Source organism: Antechinus flavipes, chromosome 2 (assembly GCF_016432865.1).
Source record: "Antechinus flavipes isolate AdamAnt ecotype Samford, QLD, Australia chromosome 2, AdamAnt_v2, whole genome shotgun sequence".
In the NCBI taxonomy this organism is placed as follows: domain Eukaryota; kingdom Metazoa; phylum Chordata; class Mammalia; order Dasyuromorphia; family Dasyuridae; genus Antechinus; species Antechinus flavipes.
The window spans coordinates 121,311,565-121,331,555 of NC_067399.1; the positions used below are offsets into that span (position 1 = coordinate 121,311,565).

Consider the following 19,991-nt stretch of genomic DNA (forward strand, 5'->3'; position numbering starts at 1 on the left):
AAATTTTGGGGGGAATGAATAATCCAATTTGGATGAAGCAAAGACTGGATAAAGGGAAATAATATAAAATGTCTAGAAAAGTTGGTTGTAGCCACATGATAAAGGGCTTATTTTCCGAGTGACATTTATATTCTATTTTATTAGCAATAAAGAGGAACAGAAAATTTTTGAACAAAAGATTTGGGGGCAGAAACAAAAAAACTTTGCATAGCTTGACCTGCATCACAGATTTTAAAGGAACAGATTTCAAAGAGTTCAGGAGAAGTATAGGTAGAATCCTACAGGCCAAAATTCCACAGGAGAAGTCAGTGGAAGGAAAATGAAAAACTCTCAAAAATAAAGTCATAAATATACAAAGAAAAATAGATATAATGAGTAAGGAGCAATAGAGGTGTTTTAAAATGGCTGTGTGGCTACACATGGAACTTGATAATCAACTTAAAAATTGTAAATGATATATGTACAGATGATGGAAGGCAGAGCAGGTAACAGATGGATACAAAAGCATAATATAATCCTATAATAATGTAGTCAGATATACTCATCTGCTCTGCTATTGAACCCTAAGGAACACCAGCTCTTCCTATCATCCCTGCTCCTGAAACCTTTCGAATATGCTATCTCCAACTAGCATAGGAGGATTCCTTGAAGTAAAGGCCTTTCTCACTTTTCTCTTATTCCCAGTACTTAGCACACATAGTAGCAATTAATAAATTTTTTTCCTAATCATTCATTTCTGATAAAATGCAGATAATAAAAATATGAAGGAGTATCTGAAGGCCAGTCTTCCTAACTCCAAATCAAATCCTGTCTGCCTCTTAGCGATCTTTACAATGACTTGAATAAAGGCATAGATGGAATTCTTATCAAAACTTTGAGGCAGCTAGCTGTATAATGGACTTGAAGTCAAGACTTGAGTTCAAGTTTTCATGCTGTTGTTGTTCAGTCATTTCAATTGTGTCTCTACTTGATCCCATTTAGAATTTTCTCACAAAGATACTGGAGGAATTTGCATTTCTTTCTCCAGCTCATTTTACAAATAGGAAACTAAAGCAAACAGGGTTATGTGACGTGCCCAAAGTCACACAACTAGTAAATGTCGAAGGCTGGATTTAAATAGCCTGGCAGTCTATCTGCTATGTCACCTAACTTCCCCAGAGTTCAAGTCTAGCCTCAAACACTTATGAACTGTGTGACTCTGAGCAAGTGGCTTAACCTCTATCTACCTCTGTTTTCTCCACTATAAAATAGGAATATTAGTAGTATCTCCCTCTGCAGACTTGTTTTAAGGATCAAATGAGATAACACTTGTAAAGTGATTAGCAAAATGCCTGTCATAGTTGGTACTAAATAAATGCTAGCCATCATCATCATCATCATTATTATCTCCTGAAGCACTGTGAAGATGAATAAGATAATATTTACAAGGCATTTAGCACAGTGCCAGCCATATTTATAAATTAGAATAATAACATGAAATGTTATCATTGTTATCAACTTCCATGGTTATTGTGAAGATCAAATGAAATATTAAATGTAGAATTCTTTGAAAGTCTTAAAGCACTATATAAATGCTAACCATTATTAATATTATCAAATTTGTAATGGACAAAGCTGTAAAGATGGGAAAGGTCACACCGAGGTGTTGGAAATTTGATAGAGGCCACTCCAAAGTTATATAGTTGGATTCAAAAAATCAGCTTTCCAAGAATAAGATGGAGCATATGGCAAGATGTGGAAAAGAGTTTAGTAGATAGCAAGTTAATGAGTCAACAGTATAATAGCTATTATGTAACCTTGAACTGCAGTAACGGGAGGAATAAATCCCACTCTATGCTTCTCAAAACCTATCTGGAATACCCTATTTAGGACTACGCTGTATTTTAGAAAAGCCATCTGTAAACTGGTGAACATCCAGAAAGCAATCGGAATTGTAAAGAACCTCAAGTTTGTGCCATGTGGAGAGAACTTGAAGAAAATTGAGGTGGTTAGCCCAGAGAAGAGAAAACTTAGAAGGCACGTGTTGTCTGTGGCCAGGTATTTGAAGGACTCTGAAGTAGAAGAGGAAATGAATCTGTTCTGCTTGACTACAGAGGGCAAAGCCAGTATCAACAAGGAAAAGTTGCCAAGAGGCAACTTTGGGTTAGATGTAAGACCAGCATTTGATCATGAAGACTCTTATCCAAAAGTAGATTGGTCTGCCTTCAGAAAAAGAGGGTTTCCCCTCCCTACAAGTCTTCAAGCAACTTAGTACATTTTGCAAATGTTAGCTGTTATTATTATTTGGTTATTTTGAAGAGGAGATTTGGAAGAAGCTGTTAGTTGGGGTAAATGGCCAGATCTCTACCTTAGTAAGATATTACAATTATTTATTATAGTAGTATTATATTACTACTACTTAGAATGCAGATAATAGTTACCTGTTTCACATATTTTTCTTTAAGAAAAAGATTATTTTTATGTAAAGAATTGCGTGGTCTTCAATCTATTGTCTCCAAAACAGAGATTTTGAATGATTATTTAATCTCTAAGGTCCTTTTTAGTTATAAATGTTTCTTTCTATAAATCTATGACTTTTCAGTTTCACTATCAAGTATCTTCCTAGGATCTACCTGAAGGCAAATCCAAAAATTCTGAATGAATTATTTAATCAATTGAGCGTTTATAAATGTGACTTTAGACCTGTATTTCTAATAATGGAGAAACAAGGAGGTGAAGAACAAAGTGAGTTAGTTCCCCAGATTCACATAGGTCTGAGAGTAGAATCCAGGAGACACGATGATGGAGCTAACAATTCATTCCCTTCATTTCTCCCTCACTCTCTCTCCTCTCTCTTTTTCAAAAGATCATGAATCGCAGTATTGGAAGGGACTTGAAAAGTCATCTGTCTACTCCAACCTTAGCCATGCAGGAAATTCCCTCTACAATGTTTCCTAGTCCCTCTCCTCTCCTTTTGAGAAATTCAATTCAGACAGACAAAGAGGATTTTTCACTTGGGAAACCCCATGCTACTCCAGCTAGAGCATCAGTTTGCCTGACTCCTGACTTTTGTGATTTCTATTCCCATTATAGGTGGTGAAACAGATGGTATAGACTAACCAGAAGGACATGGAGGTGATCTAGGGGCTGCTTATATAACACCGCCCGAGGAACTAAGCGTAACCGATCTTGTACAAAACTACCTCCTCCATTGCATCCCAATCTACCTGAAATTCTGATTGGAGATTTGTGCATTAAGATCCAATTCAAGAATATCCTATTAAAAAGCAAACATCCTTAGAAAATGTTTTCAGCTAATGGGTTAAACAAATGAGAACCTTGAACATAGTACCATAAAAATTTTTCAAATTAATTAACTAATTAATTCATTATTATAATATTTCCTTTCCCACTTGGAATATTTGCTTACAAGTCAATTTCTGGTCCTCTGCTAAGAGGTTCCTTGTTATCTCTTATAAGAAAATCCCCTAAAAGGGAAAAGGATCAGGATTGACCTCTTCCACTCAGACCCATTTCCATAAGGATTTCTATATGGATTTCTATATTCCCAGTGGGGAATGGTGTCTCTCTTCCAAACTGGGGAATGGTCTTGCACCCTTTCTTAGACATTATCCAGGTTCTTCACAAAGACAGGGAAGACCAGCAATAAAAAGGACAGCCACCATTTCTATTAATTCCTTGGGGTTTACAAAGCACAATAACTCTAAAGGGGGTAATAAGAATATTATTATCCCCACTATAAAGATGAGGAGACTGAGGCCTACAGAAAATGAATCAAATGCAGTTCTCCTGTCTCCTTGTCCAACACTTTTTTCATCCCACACCCTCCAAACAGCAAGTTAAATCATGCAAGTGGGGAGAGTTGGGTTATATGGTTAGGCCCAGATCTACATCATGGTCTTTTCACAAGTCATTACTGAGGCCTCAATTTCTCTTGCCCTTCCCCCCATGCTCGTGCAACTCCAGAAGTCATTATTTTTTTTAACGAGGCAACTTCAAAATGGCTTGGGCATGTGGATGAAGAGACGCACTTTCAGTTCCTTTATCTGGGTTTTAAGAGAACTATCCTCTTTCTAAAATTATCTTCTTTTTTGTCTTTCTTCCTCTCTTTCTCACCATTCTTAGGCTTTTCTAGGCTCCTGTTAACTACCAAGTCTGATTGCTCTATTTAGTTCTCTCTTCCTCATCCATGGATTCACCTTGACCAGCATTAGCCAGTAAACTAAGAATCACTATCTAATTAATAGGACCCCACATTTTGGGGTTCAATAGAACCTGTGAGAAATACAGTGGCTGCTAAAAGGTATGGAGCAAATGTAGGTATGGTCAAAGATCAAGGACCAAAACCTAAAAACCTTAAAAAAATCTAAACTTCTCCCACCCACATCCACCAGCTAACAATGTGGGCAATGTGGGAGTTAAAGAAAGATAAGTAGGCTGAAGTCATGAACATTTGGTTTTAATCCCATTTCTATTACTATCCTTGTGATTTCAGGCCTCCCCCTCAGTGAGTCTATTTTCTTCTCTGTAAAATAAAGGAATTAAACTGGAATGGGGTACTTAATCCTTTTTATATTATGGACTCTGTGTGCTTTCTGGTGGAGACTATGGATCCTTTCTCAGAAAGTGTTTTAAAGACACAAAATAAAATCACATTACAAAGGAAAGCATCTTTATGTATTTTTTAAAGTTCACTGTCCCCCAATTAAGAATCTATGGACTAACCTATCTGTAAGGGCCCATCCAGCTCAAACTCCTCTGCCGCCAAGTTCTCTTCCGCCATCTCATTAAGCCCCTCAAACCTGTGGCTCCCACACTTTCATCCTGGTGTTTCTCCTTGCTTGCCAGTGGCAAAAAATGTAAAGAAGTCTTGAGTTCAAATGTGGCCTCATATACTTAATTTGTGGTATCTCAACCAATAAATATTCATTAAGCACCCACTCTGTCCCGAGCACTATGCTAAGTACTATAAAAGAGTCGGCTCTACTTCATAAGGTTTTCGTGAGGATCAGGTGAGAGAAAATACTAAGGTGTGCCTGTGCCGGCACATAGTAGGTGCTTCATAAAATGCTTCCTTTCCCTTCATGGCATAAGTCCCTTTCCCTCTTTGTACTTCAGTTTACAAATCTGGGAAATGGGAAGAAGGAGTGAATTTCGTCCAGGATTTGGGGTCTGAGCGTGAGAGCCTCCATGCTGTACCAGTGGAGGCGCCCACATAGCCTTCCACCCTTGTCTCCCTGCGAACCCCAGGATCCTACCTGAGGCTTAGCATCCTCTTCCTCCTTGTAGTAGAACAGCTGTTGGCCTTTTAACACAAAGTACCTCTGCTGCCAGTTCTTCACTATGGACCGCTGCTTCTTCAGCCAGCCGATCTTCAGGGGCCGCTCCAGGGCACTGGGGGGTGATGGCTGATGGAAGGAAGCCATATGCTCTCCAGTCATTACACTCCTTGACCGAGCTAGAGAGAGCGACAGAGAGGCGGTCTGAGAGAAGGACACGAAGAACAGTCCTCGGAGCAGGGAGGGAGGGAGGGAGGCCGGGCGGTCTGGCTGGGCTCCCGGGGACCCCGAGCTGGATCGGGCCGGGGGCTAGCTGGGGCCGGGGGAGGCGGAGGGGGATCGGGAGGCACGGAGTTAAAGAAGTAGTTGATCCAAGGCTAAAGCTTAAAAACAAAAAACCACCTCGGGTCCTAGAGTACCGATCACAGCCGGGTTGGTCTGCAGAATGCAAGGCTGGCTGGAGGCTTTTGAAAAGGAAGTGGCCACAGCATTTGACAAAAGATGCTTCCTTTTTCCTGCGTGGGAGTGAATATCTGACAAGAGAAAAAAAACCTAAAACTTTGCTGGGAGGGCCGGCTGGGGGTGAGCCCCCCGCAGCAGCTGGGGAGGCAGCTGGAAGCGGCCCTGGCATCCGTCCAGATCCAGCGGCTCCACAGAGGAACAAGGGGCTCTAACCTTGCCATCACCCCAGAACCCTTCCCCAGCATGGGAACCCATTCGGCAACGCTTGGCCGCGGCCCAGAAAAGCTAATGCGAGGAAACTGTGTGACTCCTGAAAGGGCCTAGAAAGTGCCCCAAGGACGCGGCCCGGGGCTGCCTCCGTGATGGGGGAGGGCACCCATGTGCACGCCTCGAAGGCTATACAGTTGCCTACTGACAGGCTTGGCGTTCCAGGAGGTCACCCTCCTCCCACCTGTTTTTCACACCCCTGCTGGAGTGTTCTTGCTCATGCAGAGATCAAAAATCTTCGAAAATTTCAACACTTCGGCCTTCAATCTGCTCTCTGCCCTGTTTTATAATCTTGGTTTGGTTTTGCTTTTTTTTTTTTTTTTTTTCCATTTTTTAATGTATTTATTTTGCAAGGCAATCAGGGTTAAGTGACTGGCTCAGAGTCACATAACTTGTAAATATCAACTATCTGAGGTTGGACTTGAACTCAGATCCTCCTGACTCCAGGGCCAATTTTCTTTCCCCTGTGCCCCCTAACTGCCCCGATCTTATTTCATGATACTCCTCCCCTCCATACACTCCATATTCCAACCAAACTAGACTGTTCACTATCCCCGCCTATATCCTACATATTGCTCCCTATACCTAAGAAGGCCTCCTTCTAACTTCAATTTTGGAATTCCTATCCTTCCTTCAATCAACTGATCAATAATTTTTTTTAAATTTGTTTTGTTTTGTTTCAATTTTGTTTTTTTTTTTAATTTTTTATTGAAGTTTTTATTTTCAAAACATATGCAAGGACAATTTTTCAACATTAACCTTGAAAAACCTCGTGTTTCAATTTTTCCCCCCTTTCTCCCCACCCCTCTCTTAGATGGCAAGCAATCTAATATGTGTTAAATAAGCATAGTAAAAATATATGTTAAATCCAATATAGGCATATATATTTATACAATTATCTTGCTGCACAAGAAAAATCAGGTCAAAAAGGAAAAGAAGTGAGAAACAAAATAAAATTCAAGCAAATCATAACAAAAAGAGTGAGAATTATATGTCGTGGTCTACACTCAGTTCCCATAGTCCTCCCTCTGGGTGTAGATGGCTCTCTTCATCACAAGATCATTGGAACTGGCATCAATCATCTCATTGTTGAAGAGAGCCACATCCATCAGAATTGATCATAGTATAGTCTTGCTGCTGTCGTGTACAATGATTTGCTCATTTCACTTAGCATCAGTTCATATAAGTCTCTCCAGGCCTCTCTGAAATCATCCTGCTGATCGTTTCTCACAGAATAATAATATTCCATAACATTCACATACCATACCTTACTCAGCCATTCTCCAACTGATGGGCATCCACTCAATTTCCAGTTTCTTGAAAAACTGGAAAACTACAAAGAGGGCTGACACAAACATTTTTGCACATAGGGGTCCCTTTCCCTCCTTTATGATTTCTTTGGGATACAGGCCCAGTAGAAACACTGCTGGGTCCAAGGATATGCAAAGTTTTATAGCTTTTTGGGTATAGTTCCAAATTGCTCTCCAGAATGGTTGGATCCGTTCACAACTCTACCAACAATGTATTAGTATTCCAGTTTTCTCACATCTCCAACATTCGTCACTATTTTTTCCTGTCATCTTAGCCAATTTAAGGTGTGTAGTGGTATCTCAAGAGTTGTCTTAATTTGCATTTCTCTGATCAATAGTGATTTAGAGCACCTTTTCATATGACTAGAAATTATTTCAATTTTTTCATCTGAAAATTGTCTGTTCATATCCTTTGACCATTTGTCAATTGGAAAATGATTTGAATTCTTATAAATTTAATCAATTCTTCATATATTTTAGAAATGAGGCCTTTGTCAGAATCCTTAAATAATAATAATAAGTATTTATTAAGGGCCTACTATGTGCCGGACATCGCTCAGGTTCCCCCTCTTCCATGAAGATTGGTTAAGCGCCTGGTCAATAAGTCTTCCCTTTTGGACTTCACTTAGCACTTTGTTTTTTTACCTCTTTAATGAATTTATAACATAACATTATTCATTATAGTTATCTGTGTTGATACCATCTTCCTACTAAGGGATCAAAAAAAAAAAAAAAAAAAACACGTTTTTGCTATTGAGTATTTTCAGATTCCATGACCACATTTGAGGTTCTCTCATCAAAGACATTGCGGTGGTTTGACATTTCCTTCTCCAGCTAATTTTACAGATGAGGAAACTGAGGCAAGCAAAGTTAAGTCACTTACCCAAAGTCACATAGTAGTCAGTATTTGAGGCCAAATTTGAACTCAGATCAGGTCCAGTGCTCTATCCATTGAGCCACCTACTTGCCCAAAAATACTTTAAGTGTGAGCTATTATTATTATGAAAATAGGGATTGAGTCTTCAGAGTCTAAGCACTATGCGTGTTATATTTGTGCTTATAGTTTCAATGGTTGGAACACTTTATACTGAGCAGAAGACTTCACAATGCATTGTTCTAAATGATTCCCAACAATTCCCCTTCCCTACTAGGGCAGGATGTAAAAGGGAAAGAAATATGTCTAATGGACTGGAGAGGCTCAGAACCAGAGCTGCCATGGGTGGCCCTCAGTCTACTAAGCCCTCTCATAAGATTGCTTTTCAATAAAATTTAATAAAAGAATTGGTGAGATCAAGGTCATGGTGTGACTGAGAGCGACTGGGAACTCACAGGCTTTTGTCAGTAATCAGTACTGACAATGGAGTGAGAATTTAGACAGGCCTGAATTCTAGTCCCAGGCTTTGTCATGGACTAGCTAAGGGTTTAGGGAATCACTTCCCTCTTTGATCCTCAGTTTCCTCATCTGTAAAGTAGGGAGATTGGACTAGATGATGGCTAAGGTTCCTTTCAACTCTACAACCTATGATCTTATGATTGAGGACAAGAAAACAACCCTGACCTTCATAAAACTGGGATTCATTCAGGAATGAATGACTCTAGACTACTAAGATGATAGAGGCTAGACTCTAATAAGCTTCTGGGTTTCATTTATGTACTTTGTTTTGTTCATTTTTCCCTTTTAGTTTCATTTGGCAAATTTTCTGCTTCAAGGTCACCCTCCTTGACTTATAAGAGCAAGCTCATAGGAACATATGTCATTGTTAGTAATGAGTTTTTTTTTCCCCTGAAAACAAAAACAGACATAGTGATAAACTTTGATCCAGTGCCAATCATTGTACAGATCCTGGCATATTTCCTGCCCTTTGGGAGTAAAGTTTAAATTAGACCGATAACATGCAGAGTAGAGAGGTAAACACACCCTTACCCAAGCCCTCATGCGCTCAATAGGCTTTTCCCGGGTTCACTGTGGGCCGGGCACTATGGACCAAAGGAGAGGAAGAATCATAAAGAAGAGGCCATAATGGTGTAGTTTAGGAAAAAGGGGGCTGTCTGTACTAGGAAGTCCTGGGTTCAATCCACGGGATCTAGAACTAGAAGGAAGCTCAGAGTCATCTCATTCAACACTTTTGTTTTATAGATGAGGAAACTGAGACCCAGAAAGGCAAGTTGACTGGCCAGAGTCACACCATCAGCTCATAGAAGAGATCAATTCAAATCCAAATCCATAGCACTTGGTACCTCCCAAATATGCCACTTTCTAGCTATGTAATGCTGGATGAATCACTTCCCCTCTCTGAGATTCAGTTTCCTTTTCTATAAAATTAAGAGGATAGGCTAAATGATTTCCAAGGTGCCTCCCAGATGTACAATTCAATAACACATGCAAACTGCAGGAAGAAATTCTGTGTAGACAGATGAGTCAAATCCTAAAGATGAGGACGGGGGACTAGTCATAGACCATGAAACCACTCAGTAACTGCTAATTAGGCATATGATAAAATGGGGGCCCGACCCATCAAAAAGAAAGCTAATTTGGCTAGGCTGCCAGTCACTACCACCTTCGTTAACTTTCCCTATCACCACTTGAGAAATCAGAAGTGGAGGGATTTCCCCTCTTTCTCTTCCTCTCCCCTCTCACATCCCCCTATTCTATTCACTATTCAGTCCACAACTATTCTTTTCTGAGTCTCTCTTTAAGGAACTGGAAATGATTAACCCAAAGGAGGGAAGATTTGTAGGGGGATGAGCTCTGTACCCAAGTATCTGGAGAACAAGCATGCTGCCCATACACTCCACTTTGGGGGTTTTGACCAAGGTACTGAAGTGGTTTGTAGTTTCTTTATCCAAATCATTTTACAGATGAGGAAACTGAGGCAAGCAGAGTTAAGTGACTTGCTCAGATTCACACAGATATAAGTGTCTGAGGGCAGAATTTCAACTCAGGTCTTTCCAACTCCATACCTGGCCCTCCATCCACTGTACCTCAAACATACAGAATCCCCCTAACCTAGAAACCTCTTCAACTTGCAAGAAATCTACCTCATCCCTAGAAAGAATTTGGAACCAAGGGGACTAGGTTTTGTTTATTACTGATATGATCTTAGAAAGCAACAAGTTCTCTGGTTCTCATTTTCCTTATTTGCAAAATGAAGCAGTTGTATTAGATGAAATCTAAGCTCCAGTTGAGCTATAAATCCCAGCATTCACCTGGGAAGGAGTCCAGCCAGCTTGCTGAGGATGCAACATCATCACACATCAAATCTCACCTTCAATAGCATGAAAAAGTAGAAATTCACATTAATTATCTGTTTTAAATAACTAAGACTGACATCTTCTAATATTCACACATTGAAATCAAACATATGAAAAAAAAAAGAAATCAAACATATGGCAAATGTTTAACAACAATATAAATCTAGTAAATATTTAATTGGCAGTTAGTGTGGGGGGAGAAACAAAAGATTCTATAAAAATGTTACAAGTAGAGCAGAAAGGCTATCCATTAATTATCTCTCCCTCTCCCTCTATGACTAGTCCCTGCCTTCTTTTTCAGTCATATGTTTCTCTCATGGTATCTTTTGCATCACTTCTCCAATATAATTCCTCATTTGTAATCTGTTGCAGCTTGCTCACACCCACTATGCTCCACTCCATTAACCTTTAGGTCATTGTCAACTTCAGGTCTTTGGAGGCTATGCCATTCCATGACTTAGAATGATACAACATCAACGGAAGAACCTTAATAGTAAGATAATTTTTTTTTATTTTCAAAAAGAGTTTGGGTCATTAAAAGCTATGTGCAGATCTTAAAGGCAATCCAGCCTCCTGCTTCGTTCTGTGCCCAGTTCATTGTTCATTGACAGGATCTGCCCAAGATATATGTATTGATGACCAGTTCTGTGGGCTATCCACCCAATTGCATATCACAATCTACAATAAGCATCTTTCATTCCCTTAGATAAATGGAATTTTCCTTGTTTTTTAAATAATATTTTATTTTTCCCTAAATACATGTTAAAACAATATTTAACATATCAAAGTACCAAAAAAAATTTATAAAGCTAGAAAAATAAAAAAATCCATTTAGAAGATTTTCATTATTTCTTTAGAATATATTATCATGAATGGGGGGAATAGCTTTCATTAAGCACAATCTTTGCCAAAAAGTGCTTGTCTTCTAGGGATAAATGTCCTTAAAAAGATAAATAACTCTAGGCCACTGATGCTAATATTCCAATGAATGCTATAAGGGAAGAGAATAAGCATTTTTGCTACACCTCCTATGAGCTAGACACTCTGCTAAGTGATATTTTGAAACAAATATCTCATTTAATTCTCAAAACAACCTTTTGAGGAAGATATTACAATTATCTTCATTTTGTGGTTGAAGAAACTAAGGCAAAAAAAAGGTTATGTACCTGGCCCATTTTCATACAGCTAGTAAAGTGTCTGAGGCTGGATTTGAACTCAGGTTTTCTAGGTCCAGCATTGGGTCTATCCATTGGGCCACCAGCTGTCTCATGTCCAAGGGTGATTAAAATAAGGGTTGTTAAACTTTAGGTTCATAGACTCCAGAGAGTTTAATCATCTGTGTCTATGAATATAGATGGGATATATATGTATATATTAATATTGTTGGTTTCCTTTGTAATCCTAAATATTTTAGGCATTTAAAAATACTATTGTGAAAAGGGGTCCATTGGCTTTACCAGACTGACTGTCCATGAAAAAAGATTAAGATTTCCTGCTTTAGACAATAAAGTTTATGTGGTCTCAGATGAAAAAGATATCAATTATTATGGGATGGAGTTGTAAGGAAGGTTGCCTCATCCTTCATCTGTTTAGGTCATAGACTAAAAAAAATTGACACCTCTTTCTCAATATCACCATCTCTCCTCCCTCAGTATCCTGCACAAACAACAGCATGCTATTTTTTCCACCCAGAATGCACCTGGCAATCATCAGACTCTAGAAAAAATAAACAAATAAGCTAATTAAAACCACACAAGATGTACTTTAACCTCAACTCTACAAACAGTGGCTGTGTGATTAGACCAAGAGGAATAACCATATTTGGTAAGCGGATGATGCTTGACAGAGCATCTAGCCTAAGCTCTTAATTAATATTGACATAGCCTACATCAAAAGGCTAATGTGGCCTGAGGGAATCAGGAAGACTAACTATGCTTACTTATTTGTACATTAGGGAGAAACAGACAGAGAGACAGAGAAAGAGAAAACAGAGGGAGAAAGAGAGATAATAGAGGGGAGAGAAAGAGAGTCACAGAGAAAGAAAGAATAGAGAGCAGAGAGAGGAGGAAGAAAAGGAGAGAGAGGAGGGGAGAAAAAGGAGAGAGAGACAGAGACAGAGACAGAGAGAGAGAGAAGGAAAGTGATAAACAGGAAGAGGAAGAGGGCGGAAAGGGAGAGGAAGAGGGAGGAAAGGGATAGAGAGACAGAGAGAGATAGATTTTAAAAAATAGATATTTTTGTCCAGTTGTCTCAGGTTCCTCATGACCCCATTTCAGATTTTCTTGGTAAAGATATTAGAGTAGTTTGCTATTTCTTTCTCCAGATCATTTTATAGATGAGGAAACTGAGGTAAACAGGGTTAAGTGACTTTTCCAGAACAGGATCTGAATATTCACTTTTGCAATGTACTTTAAAATAGCTATAGAAATTCCATTTAAAATAACTACAATTTATTTAGCTTTGTATCCTTATGATCAGCTCGCTTTCCTCTCCAAGTCTGTTTCTTGATCTATTAAAGGATGTCAACAATCTAAGTCGCGTGATCCTCTGATCCTTGAATGGATGGCTTTGTTTCCTATAAATACAATCTCACACATTGGCTGAGTGGAATAAAAGAGGAATGTCCTACCTCCCAAAGCAACCACGGAGGGCTTATACCTATTTAGTGTTGGCCAGAGGGGGCTATCCCAGCTAACAATCCTACTTACTGGCTTCATCAACTATGCACATTTAGCTATTCCCTCTGGGGAAAGAAAGTGATACAGCGGAAAGGTCCTGATATAAGATCAAAGAACTCTGAAGTGTTGGGTCTGAATCCTGACAAATTGAAGATGGAATAGATGGAAAACAGGTCTCAAAGCCAGGAAGATCTAGATTCAAGTCCTGATTCTGACACAAACTATCTGAGTGATCCTGCCAGATTAGTCCCCTAATCACTCAATATTTGAGTGTATAAGACTATAAGTAGAGAAGCTGTCATCTGAATTTGGAGAGGTAGTTTCCGTACTTGGAAGCTTTCTATACCAAACATGGGTCCAATTTCTATCCGTATGACTTTGAAAAAATTATGTCAATGCTATGAGTCTTCAATTATGTATCTTGCCCAAGATATAACTATGAGAGCTCATCTTTTTCTATCATCCCACCAGGGATAATTCTCTAAAAAGGGAAGACATGTATAAGGAGTTGAGCCAATCCCAATCCATTTCCCTAGCCATTGACATCACTCTATAAAGGAAGTTGCTTGTGAGGGGAATTATTTCAATCAGTTATATTTGAATCACCTAAAGCTAACACAGTACCTGCCACATAGTAGGTCCTTAATACATTCTAATTGGATAATTGAATCTACAAATGCAGAGAAGAGACCAACAATGCTATTAGCATATTATTAATTTGCACCCACAAAAAGGTAATAATACAATGTGTTTCTCCCTTTCCCTTTAGAAACTTCAGAAAATTTATGTGGCCTCAAGACTGTAAATCTGAATTCCAAAGGATTCATGATGAAAAATGCTATATATATACACAGAGAAAAAATTGGTGGATTCTGAATGCAGATCAAAACATTCTATTTTTCACTTAATTTTTTGCTGATCTTTTCCCTTTTGATCTGTTACTTCTTTCACAACATGACTAATATGGAAATATGATTGAATATATATTATCTATACCAAATTGCTTATCATCATAGGGAGGAAAGAAAATTTGCAAGTCAATTTTTAAATGAACGCTAAAAATTGACTTTACATATAATTGGGGAAAAAATATTATTAAAATAAAAAAGACTATGGGTCCAGTCTATTTTTTAATAGAAATGGTGGTTTCATCAGTGTAAAGAAATCCCAAGTCAATTAGTTAACAAGCATTTATTGAGTGTTCTGAATAGTTTGGTAAGCATTGGGAATACTCTTCCCCCAAAAAAGCAAAGTAGTTCATGCCTTCAACTGGATCACATTATAAGGGAGAGATAATCTAGAAAAAAACTGGGAACATACAAAATATATGTAGAGTAATCTCTAAAGGAAAAGTTCTAGCAGTTGAGGAAGATTTGGAAAGACCTCTTATAAATTTTGGGATTTGAACTATCTTGAAGATGTCAGGAAGCAAAGATGGGGCAAGAGAGCATTCTAGATACCCATAGCCAATACAAAAGCACTGATACTATCAGCAGAGATTTGTAACTGATTTGCTTACAATCTTAGAGAGCCACCTGGGAGCACTAACAGATCCAGATGACCTGCCCAAATTCATACAGCCAATATTGGTCAGAGGAAGAACCTGAATCCAGGACTCCATCAGTCTGAGACTGGTTCTGTACATACTACATTTTAGTACCATTTACAGATAATCTACTATAATTTAATAAACTTTTAAGACTATCCATATACAGGATGGAAAAATATAATAGAAAGAGCCAAGTTTGGAGACAGCCCTGAGTTCAAATCTTGACTATTATTTGTGTGAACTAAGTAAATACATAATTTATACATCTCTAAAATGAAAATGCTGGAGCAGAAGGCCCTCCATTCCTGTTTAGATTTAAATCCTGGTTTTCCCAAAATGTAATCCTCAGTTTCCCTACAAAACATAGAACTCAGTGTTTCTGGTGCATGTGCATGTGTGTCCCAAGTGTCAACATCCGTTGCAACATTTAACCCAGCCCTTTCTGCCTATCTCTACACAACAGGAAGCTGATAGTAATAACAAGGACCTTGCAGAATGTTAAGCGTTTCCCAGCTTCCTATTCTAAGTTGCCTCAGAGACTTGCTTCCTCATGATGAAGTAGAAATGTAACAATTCATCAATTTTATCTGTGAGAACCAAAAACTGGCTAGTTTGGGAATCACAACTGAGCTCCCCATTTCCCTCAGTTAAAAGTCCTAACAGATTAATGTTATAACAAGTGGGGAGCAATTTGCTTTAGACTGAATAATGATTAATTCCCTTTAGTAAAAAACATGGCAAATTCAATCTACTATTACACAAATCATTTGTGTTAGGTAAGGTATTTTGTGTTCTTAAGTCAATGATGCTTCAGTGGCTCTCTGATCTCTTTAGTGGGAATACTAACTTTAAATCTGATTTTCCAATACATGGAGCAACTTATCCGTGTCTTCTGATTATGTGGTTGGCTCCCTGTAAATCCCCTATAAGGAGCCACCCAATATGGTGTGGACATTCCTTTGGTCACTAGTTCAAGCCTCTTCACACTGCATGGAGAGAATAATAACAATAACTAATGATAGCAATAACTACGGGCCGGCACTTTGCTAACAAATTTTATCTCCTTTGATCCTCACAGCACCTTGGGAAGGAGGTAATATTGTTATGTCTCCTCCACAGAGAAGGAAGCTAAGGCAAACAGAGTACAATTGGGTCACATAGCTAGTAAGTGTCTATGGCCATATCTGAACTCAGGTATTACTGATTTTGAGTTAGTTCTATTTACGACACTAGTGACATCTAAAGAGAAATGTTGGTCGCTTATCTCTCACTCTCACCCCATAAGTGACCCATCTTTTATCTCTAGGAATACAAAGCTCTGGTCCTTTATTGCACTTCTGCAAAATTCCTTGTGGTCTAATGTTGCAGCTTACTCACGCTCAGCAGGTACTTCTCCATCGCCTTCAGTTTTAATGCTTTGGAAGCTAGTATGTGCTGTGGCTCTCAGATATCTGGCACAATTGGGAGAATGTCTATTTATATGTTCCCATATGCATATAAACACAGACATGTATGTATACTATGTATATTTACAGGTTGGCTATTTAACTCCTGTGTTGTAGGGAGGGAATATGGCCACATGTTTCTCTGTCGTATGTTTATGTGTGTATGTGCATTTATGTATATGTACATACATGTATATATATATGCACACACTGAAAATCTAGTTCCTTGGGTTTTCTAGACAACTACATAATGTACTTTTATAATACGCATTCTTCACTCTTCATTTGTTTTTTCTTCCTAAGTGGAATATACTTTTGAGTGATTATGAATGTCATTTAATAGGTTTCTACAATCATTCAGGAGCTTGATGTAATCAGCACCATGCCATCTGCCAACAGAAACATCTGGAGGATCTCCTCAACATCTACAGGAAATCCTTCTTCCATCAGGCTTCTGTGCAGGACATCCGCCATGAAAATAGTGTTTAAAAAAACACAACTTTTGTTCTTTTTTAGACCTTATTTAATATTAATGGTCAGGGAAGATTATCAAAGTTATAGCCAGTGTCATCTTTTTCATGGAATCTTGTATGATTTTGATGTTGGGTTGTTTGGAGTGGGGGGGGTTGGTTTTGTTTTATATTTCTATAGGCATTGTGCTAAATGCTTTATAATTATCTTATTTGAGCCTCACAATAACCCTGAGATGTATGAACTATATTATCCCATTTTACAGGTGAATAAAATGAGACAGAGGTTAAATCACTTGCCCAGTTTCACATTACAGATAGTACTATCTGACTATGGTCAGTTTTACACTCAGTCTTCTTGACTATAGGCCCAGCATTTACCCACTGGACCACCTAAGTGCCCCTAGTTTGTCTGTAGGTGTGGGTGGGGGTGTATGTGGGAAGTGGCACCTGTTTTGTATAGCCTGGGAGATTTCTCCTTAAAGGAATGAGGAGGCTGTTCTTAGGATTTGCTTGCTCTGGAAGACCGAAATCCCTTCCTGGATGGCTTAGATTTCAAAAGCCTGCTCTTCGGGTCTGACAGAATTACCACTGTTGAACCATTAATATACTTCTCTGATTGGGGGGCTGCCTCTGTAAAAGATGCATCAAATGAAGGGAACAGCACTCAACCGAATCAATGTTGAATCTGCTTTTCAAGGTAAAATAAATAATTTTGTTGGATATTTTCGAGTCCAAGAGGTTTTATTGCATTCTAATCCCAAAGTTGAACAAGTGGACTAGCTAAGGTTTTACTAAGTTGTGATAGGACTAATATCTACTTGTGTTTCCCCACAACATGTGGATAGGGCCCATACTTTCCCTTCCAACATCCTCCCCCAAAATGGGTTAGGTTGCCTTCTCCTTCCCTCCTAGCCATCAGGATTAATTTTGCCTAAAAATCAACAAAACTTTCCTTAGGATCTGAATGACCTCTGCCTCCTTTGATCCATCCCCTGATCACCTAAGGTATAAAAAAGTCCCACTCACCTAGAGGACAGGCCCCACATCTTACCTGCCCTGCTAACCAGAATCAATTTCATAACAAAATCTGGGAGGCAGTGGGGACCAAGTCCAGGAAGGGAAAAAGTCCATTAGCACGTACTGAAAACTTCTGTGAACTATTCAATGGCTTGTGAGGGCCTCATTTTATCCCAAACATTAACTGAGACAATTTATTAAAAGATAGTCTTTCAGGCCTTATTTTGCTGTGGCCAATGACAAGCTTTATACTTTCTTCATATAGTTCATCAATTGTAAAACTATAAAGAAATGATCTGTTACAAATAACAGTAAATTATATGTAAATGAATAAGTGTTTGAATTTCCCTTAATTATAATAACCCTTGCAATTTCATACGAAGAATTATGGATCACCTTCAAATTTCACCAACCACAATCAAAGCATCAAGGTTAGCATAGCAATCTATCCGTTGAATATCTTAAGGACTTATGACAACAGAGATGTTGTTACAACCACTTTTGCTATTTAGTATTTCTTAATGACAAAATAAATAAAAGTAAAAGTAAAAATTTCAACACCCACCATCCTATCCACTGGCAGTAATCCTTTGGCTGAAATTTAGACATCAAGCACCAGTTCATCCCTAGATCTGAAGCTTTTTCATTTTGCTGGTTCTAACAGTTGGTGCTCTATTGGTGTAACCTTTGAAAATCTCTACAAAGTCACTTTTACAATGAGGTAGTAGTTGAAGGGAATGCCTGAAGAATGGATCAATAAGCTGTAGTATATGATTGTGATTGAATATTGTTGTGCTGTAAAAAATAAGAAGCAGGATGATTTCAGGAAAACCTGTAAAGACTTACATAAATTGATGATTCAAAATGAAGTGAGCATAAGCAGGAAAAAATTGTACACAGTAATAGCAATGTTATATAATGAAGACTTATAAATAACTTGGCTATTCTTAGAGAAGCAATGATCCAAGATAATCCCAAAGGACTAAAGAAGAAGCATACTATCCACCTCTAAAGAAAGAACTGGTGTTGTTTGAATACAGTGAGAAGCATACTATTGTTCAACTTTCTTTCATTTTTTCTTATATTCAAGTCTTCTTATACAAAATGACTAATATGGAAATGTTTTACATGACTGCAAATATATAACCTATATCTGATTGCTTACCATCTCAGGGAGTGGGGAAAGAAGAAATAGAATTTAAAACTCAAAACATTTTTTAAAGTTAAAAAATGTTTTAACAAATAATTTGGAAAAATACAAAATATTTTTAAAAGTGAAGAATCATCATAATATATAGAAAGAGAATAAATTCATTTATTTGCTAATTGTTCAACTTTGTAATATAGAATGACTGTTAGAGGTTTCCCAATGTTTTGTCTTGGGGTTTGGCTTTGTAGTTTTCCTATCCAGGTCTGTATAGAAATCTAGAATTTAGGTCATGGAATAAATTTCCCTCATATTGATTATTAATAAAAAGATTTTCTAAGATTTATTCTTCTCACGAATTATCTCACACATACTAACCATCACCCATCCTATTTCTCTGACTTCTATTTAAAGATCTAATATTTACTCCTATGTAATGTACCTTCATGCTCTCATCCCCAAATCCATGCTCCCTTAGAGATTTATTATCTCTCTTCTTTTCTCCTGCCTGAGCATGCTATCTGATAACAAAGGTAAGTGCTCTGAGAATAGAATACTAGTCATTCCCATCTGTGGTATTTTACCTAAAATTAGTCTTTTCTCAAACAGATGATAGCATTTTCTTTTCTATGAGAGTTACATTTCAGGACTCACTAGAAATTAATTATGTTTTAATAATAGGTGTCCTAGTCAATAGTGACAAGGTAGGGAGAGTAGTGTTATAATAGAAAAAATACTAAATAAATGACTAAACATTTGCCTTTTGTCAATGATATTTGCAATACACAATGATAGAATCAAGAACAATCCATCAGTCAAACTGCAAGTAGTGACTGTACTAGGCCCTGTCCTTAGGCACTGAGAATACAAATAAACAAAATGAAATAATCCTGACTCTCAAGGAACTTATATTCTAGTGGGGGAGACAACAAGAATATATTTAGATATATTCAGAATAATTTTTTATGATACAAAGAAGAGAAATACAAGGAAGTTTAGAAAGGTACAAGCAATTGAGGATTCTTTCCTACAGAGGTGGTGCTTGAGCTTTGCCTTGAAGGAAAAAGAAATTCTATCAAGGGAGGAGGGAGTTTATTCAAGGAATAGGAGAC

The 19,991-nt window shown here is 38.0% G+C and overlaps 1 protein-coding gene across 2 annotated transcripts in view; it reads right to left on the minus strand.

Moving 5' to 3' along the window:
• The window catches only part of ARHGAP25 (Rho GTPase activating protein 25), a 103,963-nt gene that overhangs the window by 44,283 nt on the left and 39,689 nt on the right, over positions 1 to 19,991 (minus strand). Inside the window, exons 1-2 of one of the 2 annotated variants that reach the window (XM_051975450.1) lie at positions 5,682 to 7,731; positions 5,259 to 5,458 (exon numbers count right to left, since the gene is read on the minus strand). In XM_051975450.1, coding sequence (XP_051831410.1) covers positions 5,259 to 5,458; positions 5,682 to 5,910 — 429 coding nt within the window. In that variant the 5' untranslated portion in view covers positions 5,911 to 7,731. Of the gene's footprint in view, positions 1 to 5,258; positions 5,459 to 5,681; positions 7,732 to 19,991 lie in introns of those variants that run through there. The other variant, XM_051975451.1, reaches the window with a different exon arrangement.